Consider the following 13,089-nt stretch of genomic DNA (forward strand, 5'->3'; position numbering starts at 1 on the left):
TACATTTTTTTTAGAAAAGTGTTATAAATTAAAAATTATCAATAACGTAGCACAACGCGGTAATTAACATAATACATGTTATATCAGAAAACATTAAATAAATCATCATCTTATATTAAAATCAACCTTTCCTTTAGGTGTGATTCTTGAATAATCATTTCTTAATTGTACTCTTTGCCATATCTGATGGAACATTATGCTGGTAATGAATATGATTATTATTTTTTTGTATTAAAGTTTCTTTTTTCGTTCTGTATTTCTTTTTTATTTTAACAGTATTTATAAACGATCACACACATTGAACGAAAATGTATATAAAGAGTTGAACTAGATTTAGTTTTTCATTTGTTACAAGAATATTGATATCATAACTGAGTATCTTTAAAGTGATCAAACTTGATTTAAACATTCAGTTTACGTACTTTTGAATATAAAATATATAATATATTTTAGCCGCCAATACATTACTTGCACAACACAAAAAAATGTTCAATTATACAACTATACAAATACCTTGATTGATTTTATTACGAGTTTATTTTGTTTGAGGAAAATTACGTTATAATTATTCATGCTGCATATTGTTAGTGAATTTGTAAAGGAATTCACGTGTCTGAATATATTTCAGAAGGTTGGCCCTTCATTTAATGCAGTGAGGGTGTAATACGTGTATTTTATACGTGTTCTGCCCACATATCAAGTGAGTGCGAATGCAGTAAAAGAGGTAATTATGAAATTTTGAGACGAAATTAAACCTCAAAGGAAGTATAGTGGGTGTTCTCGTGTGTTTTATATACTCAAGATTATGTAGAACACGTAACAGGGGAGAGAGAGAATCTACCTGCGTTACAACTTGCTTTCCCTTTCCTGCCGACAAGAAGCTCCACGCTGGGTAATTTGCATTAGATGAGATACATAGAATGTTTCATATAAACAGGGCTCCACGTTATTTTTAGTATTCCCTTGCTTTGTACCTCTTCAGACATATTTTTGATGCGATATTATTCTAGGGCGGTGCAAGGAAGATACTATAGCTACTTTATGAATTACAAACCGGAAAATATGCTTGATTCCTTAAAAAATTATTGAAATCAAATCAAAGCAAGTGGTAAAATGTATCTACACAATAGTTATTTTGTTTTTTTATAAAATATAAAAAAACTCTTTCAATAACATTATAACGTATAATTTTAGGAGGACATTTGTGATAAGGGAGGTTCGAGGTTATAATGCTTCAAGGACGTATGAAATGGTGTAAGCTTTTTTGAAATATATAGTTGTTAAGTTTGAAACGAAAATTTGGTAACAGCACATTAAGATATTTTTCTTGGAAAACAGAATGAGTAGAACAATGTTTTTGATCATTCCACGATGGGTTGTAAGCATATTACAATCCGGCGTAAAGAAAAATGGTTGAAGGTAGGACTATGAAATTTGAACAGTATTTATATAAAAAAACTACTTCATAAAAATCAATTTCAGTAAGACATTCTTTAAAAAACATGTTTTTCTCTAAAATATTTAAATTTAAAAATGTAATTTTTTCTGGATTCTTAAATCGCTAAAAACATATCACTCAGTGTATAGCCTTAAGAACAAACTGCGAAAATCAAATTTATTTTCAGCCATATTTTAGCTTTGCTAAAACGAATTGAGACATCTTAATTGTGTCTTCATTGATTTTAAAACGCTTGCATTGCCTACATTAACTAAGGTAATTCAGTTAAAATTTCCTTAAGGTTACTCCATAGCATAGATATATCAATTGCAACTAAAATTGAAGAGTAGAATATCATAAGCGTGTGTAGCGGCCCCAGATTTCATTAATGCTTTTGACCGTTACCTTAAGTTGTTTAAAAAAAACGTTTCGGCCAGGAATAGTATCACATCTCTACGCGATGGTTAATTAAAATCAAAAATATTTCATTGAGATGTAAAATAAAAATTATTTTTAGTGCTTTTATTATTATATACAAGAATTATTTAAAAATCGTAGACTTTTTCATATTTACGAGACAGCATGAAAATGCGAGACATTTTCTCGTGAACACATTTGAGGTTTATAATACTCCTTTAAGCGTGAAAACCAGAACTGGCTAAGGATATGATACATCACAACATAAGGATGTACATTAGTCACTACAAACCCACGAAAGCTTCAATACAGGTCACTATTGTTCTGTCCTTACAATAAATATTGTATAGATAATCCGTCTAGGATAAGTAAAATGGGAAAACAAACCATTTTCTTTAGCAATGAATAAATCAAACCCAGTATTAACGAAAAGTTCACCCAGAGCGAAAGTTGTATTGGCTGAGCGTAAGCGAAGCCTATTTACTTGAGGGCCTGTAAAGACTATAGACTTAAAATTGTACATTAAGATTAATTGATATATAGGTTATATCGACTTCGATCATTGTGCATGTCATTCTATCGAATGTGGCTGAGCGTTAGTGATCATTACTATATTGGTCTTATGGGTTACGAAGTTAAATTATCTCTGAACTCGTATAATAAACATGACTTTGCACAAACTTTATACAGCCACTTGTCATTGTAACATGTGACATAGTAACACATGTAATGAGGTTACTTTGTTCAACTGTGTTTGAGTGGGAGGAACTAAAACTTGACACTCAAACAGCAGAAGGTCGGGCTACATGGCATCTCTTACGTCACTGCCTTCCCGCTGAGTGGATATGAGTGCTACAAAGTCTGGTTACCGCGCTTTTAAATGATCACATAGCACATTTACTTTACTTGAGTACCACATTCCACTGACCAATGTATTTTAATTATTCTAGAAAATTCGTGCTATTATAAAAACAAACAAGTTCAGGCTAATACTTATAAAATTCCATTTCTCCCAAATGAGCTAAGGAGAAGAGACTTTTGAACTTCTTTTCTGGAATGTGAAGTAAGAAACGTGTGCCAAATTTACTGCGTTTTCGAGAAGTACAGTTGAGAGATTCAACGTGGTCCTCGGCCCGACGATGCGCAGTAGCCTACTGCTCATGTGGAGTGGAGGGGGAAGTCGGAGCTCAGTCTGTGAGCCGACTCCCCTACGCCGCCGCTCCCCCTTCTTTAAGTCCGTGATTCCCCTCTCGCGCATCTAAGAGGCCACATGTAAAATCTATCGGCCATGTATATTGGTTTTTATACTAATTATACGTTTCCATATATTATAATTTAACATTGGGGAATTTATAGCCAACTGTTAATGTATTCCTAAAATTAAGAATAAGGATTTATAATTTGTTTAATAAAAATTATATATTCCGAACTGCACAAACATACCATATATATATATACTCGTATACATGATTGAGGTCTGTATTTGTATGTATAATTATTCTCAGATATGTTCCTCTCAATGAACCCACCTGAACTCATTCACCCAAGCTTTAAAGCCTCACACATCAATGATCCCGGCCTGATGAAACCACTAATCCCGGTACGGATTGTTGCATACTGATAGAGTATGAGGTCAACCACGCAACGGTCGTGGGTTGAAAACGAGTTTTTGCTTGGCATATGGATTTAAAACTCTTTACAATATCGAACAAAAACTTTCTAGGGCCACAGTGTCGTAGTATGGCACGCTGCAATGGTAGGTATGGGTTAAATGTTGTGTTTGTTACATTCTACTATAAAAATGATAACTGAATATAATTTATGTATAGAGTGCTTATGATTATTACTTCAAAATTATTTAATCTCCAATAAAACTGAATATACCGTTCGTTTTTTGTCAGAAAGAAAAATCATATCTGACTTTGGTTTATAATTGACTGACAAAAAATGACATTCTTATACAGTATTAGTATGAGCACGTCATTCAGTAAAACCGATATTTGGGTATCACTTCCAGACAATTATAGTTCATCTCGACCGTCTACAAATTTTTCTGCACGCACGATAATCTTTCACACCAGTTTTGGTGAAAATATACTCCTAAATACATTTCCGTAAAAATTGCACAATTGAGAGATTTCAAAACAAAGAATATGAAAATAAAAAGCTTAATTTTTTTCCGACAAGAGTAGGAATATGAAAATAAGAAGGTAAGCAGTGTGTTGGCAATTGTAATTAAGATAGTTTGTTTTGTATAAAATTTCATTTACATTTCATGTAAAACAAGGTGGGAAAATTGGTACATCACGTTTTACATAACAGGCTTCCCTGAGGTTGTATGAAAAATGTATACAGCAAATTTTATATTTGAGATGTTCTGCAAACAGGATAGGAATGAAATTTTACACTCCCTCGGTAGACAAAGAAGTGAAAATACTTTGCCAGCCTTCTACACGATAAGATTCAATGACGCTTGGCCAAATACCATGAATGGACATGCATCATCGTAGAACCCATTCTTAACAATGTACAACTGAAGTTCCATGCCAAATTTATAGTCCACATATGCAGTCTTTCTGGGATTTCCTATGAATAGTTAGGCTACGTGTTACATGTTAATATACCATGTGATTGTTCTCAGTTTTTGTACGAATTCGTTTACTCTGCAATTTTGTTCATTTTCATCATAAAAAATTTTTAATGTTCGGTAAAACTCAGCAAACTCCCATGGAGAGACATGCAATATCATCTTTAAGTCTAAAGATCAGTGTACATTCTCGATATATTGTGCAAATGGACAGACAGAATTGAAATTGTTATTATTTTTAGCACTTTCTCTTACATTGGTTTTGATTAATAATACCGTAATTATTATTTACCTACTCCTCTCACTTATTGTTATGTAAACAACATTTAACTAGTCAGATGAAAGGTATAGTATACACAACTGGGCTGTAACGAAAATCCAATACGGTTATATTTTGAATACGTATCCCGCCAATCAAATGTTATCGTTGAAGAGCAGGCTGTAGTCAAACAACCTTTGGATTTAGTTCTTCATGTAAATGTTATAGTTTTTAATAATATAATGAGTTACAAAAAGGTGCGATATTTTTTTTAAATAACCATTGGAAATTTTAAAAACCCTATAAGCTATAGGAATGAGTTTCATTATATGTTTATTATAAGACGTCATCAATAATCCAACGACTAAAATAGTGCTGTAAGAGATGTTGCAAACACAAAACAGCATGTGGATTCGAGTTAATCATATGTTTAAAATAAGACATACTTAATAATTATACGACTAAAATAAGGGTTTTAGAGATTAAAGGACGTAATGTTTCTCAAGGGCGTAAAAATGAGATAGCCGCCAGTATTTTCACCTCTTAAACCTCACGTCTATCGATTCCCCTACATTCGTGTCTCAATGTCTAACAGGTTGATATCAACTTTGAGTTGGAGTGGTTAAGTTTGTAAACACGTACATAAAACAGACGGAGTCAAGGTGACATGAGCCTTCCGGTCAAACGTTGGTATCAACATCAAAAGATCTGTGAATAGAAGAACATAATACTGTCTGAGCTTGGCCGGTTCTTGTCAATCCATCCACAGTATTCATTCCACCTCTTTTATTCAGAGAAGTGTCCACCATTGCAAGATGGTGTAACAAGTTTCGTTACACCATCTTGATTTGAGGTCAGGAGGTCAAAGGGCAGTCCGTCTGACTGTTAGAGAGAGAAATAACCATTGAGAATCTCAAAATGAAAATCATAAAGACAGCCTCCGTGTTTTATGGCAAAAACGTTTCAAAATAGTATGAGTTCTAAAGGTTAAAGAGTTCTTAAGAAAAGACTCAAGAGGTAATCCGGAATAATATTTTGCATATAATAAAAACATTTATTGCAAATCTACTCATCCTTGTGTAGTGTAAATGATGTGTAGTGAACTACAAGCTAGAAAATAAACTACAATCCTAAGAAATATAAACCCCACATATAATTCTCAAGAACCAGTTTCTATAACGTAGGAACGAGACTAAGATCCTTGAATAGTTAGTTACAAAACTATATTATGAACACTGGCGTATAGAATTAAAAAGGACCCTGCAATATTTGTCTCCTAGCCTGTGAATACTAACCTTGAAGCGAGGGCTGAGGCTTGACAATGACGTCGGCCGCGGGCTCGGGAGCCGGCAGGGAAGCCTCAGGCTCGGCCCCCTCGTCCCGACCCATGTTAGTCCTTCACTGTAACAAATCGTACAATAAATATGTTTGTATTTACAAAAGTATATAAATCATACAAAACATTACGATTGAATCGTGTTAATTTTGGTTTTATGATTAACAATTAATACAACAGAGTATTAAAAGGCAGGACAGAACATGACGAAGTGTATTCGCTCAGATGTATCAACTGACGGATAGACTGCCCTTTAACCTCCTAACCCCAAAATGAATAAAGTTATTCCTTAGATGAAGAGAAACCAGTACAGCAAATTTCAATTATCTACGTATTTTCTATCAATATTTGTCAGACAGGTGGACAAACTGACTGGGACTCTTTGATCCGAAAACCACCAAGAAAGAAATCTATACAGCCAGGACTTTTCTATAAAGATTTATCAGACATATGGACAACAGACGTATTGGTCCTAGACTTTTAAATCCGAAAATCAATCGGTTTCTTCCTAGAAACAAGGGAAAGAAAATTACGAGCCAGGACCTTACCATAAAGAGGTATCAGACAAATAGACGACTTTTAAAACGTCGACAGATGGACGGCGATAGATAAAACTTTTTATTGATGATTTTTGTGGGCGAACTACGTATAAATTATTATATATTAGCTTGTGGCGTGTGTGTGAGGAAGAGGATGTTTCGGAGCTGCGGTGGAAGGAAAGGACGTCGACATTAGAGCCCAGGGTGTACTCCATACAAACTACCAGAATGTATTACAGATTTTAGCCTTTGGCGTGTGGTGTGGGAGTGAGGGCGATGTTTCGGAGCTGCGGTGGAGGAGAGGTCGTCGACATTAGAGCCCAGGGTGTACTCCATACAAACTAGCAGAATGTATTACAGATTTTAGCCTGTGGCTTGTGGTGTGGGAGTGAGGAAGATGACGTGGAGCTGCGATGGAGGAGAGGTCGTCGACATTAGTGCCTAGGGCGCACTGCATACAAACGCGTGTGACTGTCAAACTGTTTGTTTGAATTATTCCTTTAGTCAATAAAGATTTACAAACTGAGAGGAATTATTTATTCCTGGCATTATTTAGACGTTTTGAACACAAAACGAGGTGTTAGAGCTCAACGTAAAGGCAGAATGTACTGCAGATTTTAGCCTGTGGCGTGTGGTGTGGGAGTGAGGAAAATGTGACGGAGCTGCGGTGGAGGAGAGGTCGTCGACATTAGGGCCCAGGGCGCACTGCACACAAACGCGGGTGACTGTCAAACTGTTTGTTTGAATTATTTCCTTTAGTCAATGAAGTTTTACAAACTGAGAGGAATTATTTATCTCTGAAATAATTTATATCTTTGTTCAAAGACGTTTTTAACACAAAACGAGGTGTTAGGGCTCAACGTAAAGGTCTCTGACCTTAAAGATTTCATTGATTTGGACAAATTCCCTATAAGTACTGTAACAGTACTGTTTAAATCTAATCGATAAGAGTAGTATTTTATAACCAAATGTTCGATTTCCTTATGTTGCTCTTTTAGAGTCGAATACTGTATGTTAATGGCTTTTGAATAAGTGTTGAATGTTTTGAATTGATTCGCTGGTGGCTTGTGGTAAGTTTTTTTTTTCACATTACAATTATCTGGATGTAATTTTCATTTTCAATTCGCTGAGCGTTAACGAAGTATATTACTCGAGGGGTAGGAACATTAATTTTTTTCTGTCTTTTCCGCCCGATATTTTGAGAATGAACTGAAGCGTAGACTGAAAATTGTGAATGGGGCGTAATCAACATCAAGTTTGAAGATTGAAACTCTGTGTTATTCGGCCCAGCGATAGCGAACATTTTTATATTAGGTTTACATTAGGTATTAGTGACATATTAGTACTGTAAGTGACACATTAGTAAGTGACGTATAAGTACTGTAAGTGACACATAAGTAAGTGACACAATAGTACTGTAAGTGACACATTAGTAAGTGACGCATTAGTACTGTAAGTGACACATTAGTAAGTGACACAGTAGTGCTGAAAGTGACACATTAGTAAGTGACACAGTAGTGCTGAAAGTGACACATTAGTAAGTGACACATTAGTACTGTAAGTGACACATTAGTAAGTGACGTATAAGTACTGTAAGTGACACATAAGTAAGTGACACAATAGTACTGTAAGTGACACTAGTAAGTGACGCATTAGTACTGTAAGTGACATATTAGTAAGTGGCACAGTAGTACTGAAAGTGACACAAGTAAGTGACACAGTAGTGTAAGTGACACATTAGTAAGTGACACATTAGTACTGTAAGTGACACATTAGTAATGTAAGTGACACATTAGTACTGTAAGTGACACATTAGTAAGTGACACTGTTTGTACTTTTACTTTACCACTAAATTTACGTGTTTCCATAATACCAAACGTTCAATGAATAAGAAATTGGCAATGATGACGGTTTACTTTCTTGAAGATTTGTGAATGGATGCATCTGAGTCACAAATCATATTAAAATTAATTACAACTTTGTTAGTAATGTCTGATTTTCTTCGAAGTCAATCTTCAAACTCTTTCAATTGATAAGTAACCCTAACAAATTGTTCCATTCAAAATGTTAGTTCTGTAACTAAGCCTAGTTAGAATATTGAAAATTAATTTTGGTATTGATTTGGTACAAAATTTTAATCTTTTCTTCCTTTTTTAAGGAGAAGCCGATCCATTTTAAAGGCTTATTCTGCCTGTCATCATTGAGTTCTGCCAAAACTTGAACACGTTCTTACTCAAATTGTTAGATATATTCTTAACAACAAATATATGTTTGGTTCTACTAGATATTGATATTATTTTAAAGTTGCTTACTTAAAGAAATTTTGAAATGCTCATCAGCATAATAATAACATGTAAACACTCAGCTCAGTCTGACTATAATAAAAGCTTGTTGGAATTTTAAATATTACAGTAATAGGTATAACACAAACTTAATCCAATCAATATGCATTGGTTTTGTTTCTCAATTAAGAATGTGAAAGTTTTCTCATTCATTCATGATTGAATGGGTGATTGTATCACATAGAACACCACATTCAATTCTCACTCTAAATTAAACTGCACACTTCGCTGGATAACTATTCGCGGATTGAATTGTTTCAACACACCGCCACACAGCTATATTGTTATATCAGAGTTTTATATATAGCGTGTTTCAGACCACCTGGCAGCAACCTCTGTGGTTGAACTGTTTGACGTAGAGAGACTCAGTAAACTGTAACCCTAATAAATATTATACTGCGCACGTCGCAAAATGGTTTTTGTCACATTTAAAATACATGACGTCACAAAAAAGTAGAGTCACAGGTACGAATCTATGAAATTACTTCAAGTACTTAGATACTTTTGTACTTAAATTTTAAAGCGGTGATTTTAATTATTAGAAAGAGCAAAAGATATGCTTTCAGAATCCATGTCGTATGACCATTTTTGCATTTTTTTTCTTACAGCACAAACATTTTCAATTTCAAAAACTTTGCTGCCCCGTGTGCAAAAATGTTTAAATTAGAAGATATATCATGTGGCAAATCAAATCAAAATTTATTTAAAAAGAATCATTTTTGAACTTTATTTCTATCTCTTCTAGTTTACACTTCATTTGTAAATACTTTGTAGTTTCATAAAATTAAAACGTTCTTTTTTGCAAATAAGTACAATGTATATAATGTAAAATATGTATGTTATATATACATATTAATATATATGTATATAATTAGCTCAGATTAATCAGCCCTTGCCTGAAGATGTAGTACTAGGTAATGTCGGTGCAGTACACGTATATTCCCACACATGATGGTCTCAAAGTTCTCCAAATACTAAACCTAGTTCTAATTTCATTATTAAATTAATGACCATGATTTTAAAAGTAAAAAAAAATAATTTAAAATTTCAAGTTTTCAAGGAATTAAAGGAATTGCTATAGAAATTAAGTTGTCTCCTTAACACGCCAATTTTTTACAGTACTATTAAACATTTTTTAACTTTTTCAAAATTATACACTTCTAATTTTTTCGGTTACGTATCAAAAACCCTAACCTACATTCTCTTCCATCTTAAAAAAAAAAAAAAAAAAAAAAAAAAAAAAAAATAACGAAATCAAAAAAAAAAAAAAAAGTTTTGCAGTGTAAAACTCTCATGTTCTACCTCACCTAGATTCAGTAGCAATCTTAGATACTGAGATATTTATTGAAAATCATAATTAGAAGTCTAAAATTCGTAGAAAGAAAGACAAAATTTCATAGTTTTTTTCTTTCTGAAAAAGGGGGTAACCAAAACATTTTGTAGATAAACTAAATCAAAGCAACTAAATTAACTGCGTGTGTGAATTAGTATGCACAAATCCTAATCCTGGAATTCCTGAATTCATGATCAGCATTTTCCTGGCTTGATAAAGAATCAGGGAAATTCTATCTGAAGCTGTATTTGCCCCATTTTGGAATCATCACTTGAGACTATAAATTTTATTTTCATAAACCCTCAGAAGTAATCTTTTAAAACCTCGTAGTTTTACAAAATATTCATTCTAGGCCGAAATTGAACTTTTGAAGTTAGTTTAAGATGTAATAACATAAGATTTAAAACGAGTGTAATCGCTAATCGCTGTAACAAGCCAAGATGCGGCATAGTATTATGTAAGTAGTAACAACGGTAAAAAGAATATTTATCAACTAACCTGTACAATTCTATCCCAAATATTATAATTGACAAAACAACCAATCCATTTAAAGAGCATCAATGAGCAACCATCGGTTTGATGTTGACCATCAAAATTATGAAGAAAGTAGCAAAATTTACTATCTGCACATGCGATTTCAACATAATCAAAATAAACCAGAAAAATTTCTTAACGCTAAAGGAATTGACCATTTGTAGAGCCAAATCCCTAACAATCAGTACTAATCTGATTAATATAAGAAACATACAAATCGTGACATCAACAATTCATATTACAAACCAAGGTAACTGAAACAGATTAATCAAGGTAACTCTTTTCCTTTTTTTTAAATCACATTTTTAATTTCCTAAGTAAAAATTAACATATAATCTAGACAACAGCTAATCGTTTGAAACTTCGTTTGAAAAACTCAGAATCTTTTTTGTTTGATAATAAATGTTGTTGTTAAGGAATAGCTGCGCGTGAGATGCAGTTAACTGATGGACGGTCAGGGAATCCATATCAATTAACATAAAATAAACAGAATGATAATTCGTATATTATAATTATCTCTCTGAATATTCAGTATAGTGTCCTGGAAATGTACTGGTTTTTCTTTTAACACACTCATCATTCACAACCTCTTATTAGGGATAAAAAACCATTACGTTATTATTATTATACATTTCTCGACTACATACAGTGATGTTTACAAAATAGTAATCTTTTTTACTCTATTTTTTATTGTTCTCTTAGGATAAGAAGGGATAAATTGGACTTAGTCCTTAAAGGACCCTTACGCTGCTTCCGGAGTGACCGGATAATACTTGGATGGGTAAGGTTTTGGGGGGTTAGGGGCCCCCCTCCTGTCAATATCCACGAGGAAAAAATGTTGGCAATTAATCTCAATCATATCTCCTTGGAAGAAGGAGAAGCCAGCTCTGTACCAGACTCTCCGATCAAAGCAGGCGCAGTTGTGGCACGTCCCTGTACTGTCTGATAAACTAGATAGAAGAAATAGAAGAAATAAGAAACAGAAGAGATCACCAGAAACAGAAACAACGAAAACAGCCCTTAAACACTTAGAGAGCTCACACTAACTCCAACAGTCACTCCGCTTATCCGAAGATTAGACCTATCGAGCTACCCATTTCATATTATTTCATAATATCTCGACGTTTGGGGGTTAGTGATGTGCCACTCCTGGATATCTATGGGATTTTCCAGACACGATTGATTTTGCTGTACCCCAGAGTACCATTGTAGGTTCAACTGGAAGGCATAAAGAAAACCGGAAGTGAACCAAAACGTAATTCAATGCAAAAAAATTGCGGGTGATGCCGTATGTAAGTTATGGTAACTTAATATTTTCTTAACACTACTCTAATAAGTATAATTTGTACAAAACTTTTTGATTTCCCGCAGTGTTCAACACCGTTGCAGTTTTGAACACACTTTTACAACAATAACAACTATAGTAACAACTGTTTGTTACTATCATTGCTTAGACTATGCTTTCAAGACTATAAATGTAAAACAAATTTGGAAACATAGTTTAATTAATTTGAAAATATGGCGACATATATGTTTATACAGAACAGTTCAAGTTGAAATTCAAAACTCTTTTTTCAAGTCAACATTAATATAGTATAAATCTCACATATCCCAATGCGACACAGCAGGGCGTCGCGTGCGGGAAAGTAGTTGACAGTAACATGTTTACAAGTTTTTGTAACATTTTGCAGTTCAACAACAGTCCATTTCTGTCTTCCATTACCATTGATTTTTCAACCTAATAGAAAAAAATTAGAAAATTCAATTTCACAAATATAAAAAAATTTTCAGCTTAACCATTGTATGCAAAAGTGTGAGTAGAAACGTGATCACCTACAACAATTATAAAATATATAAAAAATTGCAATGCCATGTAATATCAAATTCTAAAACAACCCCTACGCACTAGGAAGTTTCTATATCGTTAAACTAACTATTAAAATACCAATAAAAGTAACCGTGACATTAATATAATAATATCAAGTTTATTATACTATAAAGTTTTGAAGCAAAAAAATAACAATAACATTTAAATAATAATAAAAATTTCATTAATTCTATAAAATATAAACTAGAAAATACCTATAACAAGAAATAAACTATGAAGAATTAACAATAAACAGATATAACTAAATCAATGTAACAAATAAACAGTATAAATAAAAAAACACTATAAATAAAAACACAGTTGATTACATTATATAACAGGCTCTTTTTATTAATAGCACGTGTTTGCAGCAATGCATTTTCTATAATGTTCACAACTTTAGAGTTCAGTTGGGTTCAGCCCTGAGGTGATAATTA

At 33.2% G+C, this 13,089-nt stretch overlaps 1 protein-coding gene across 1 annotated transcript in view; it reads right to left on the bottom strand.

Moving 5' to 3' along the window:
• Positions 1-13,089, bottom strand: part of LOC124361767 (synaptotagmin-15-like) — an 83,935-nt gene that overhangs the window by 48,733 nt on the left and 22,113 nt on the right. The window contains exon 2 of the mRNA XM_046815733.1: positions 5,997-6,102. Coding sequence (XP_046671689.1) covers positions 5,997-6,090 — 94 coding nt within the window. The 5' untranslated portion in view covers positions 6,091-6,102. The remainder of the gene's footprint in view (positions 1-5,996; positions 6,103-13,089) is intronic.

The sequence above is a fragment of the Homalodisca vitripennis genome, chromosome 5 (genome assembly GCF_021130785.1).
Source record: "Homalodisca vitripennis isolate AUS2020 chromosome 5, UT_GWSS_2.1, whole genome shotgun sequence".
NCBI classification, from domain to species: domain Eukaryota; kingdom Metazoa; phylum Arthropoda; class Insecta; order Hemiptera; family Cicadellidae; genus Homalodisca; species Homalodisca vitripennis.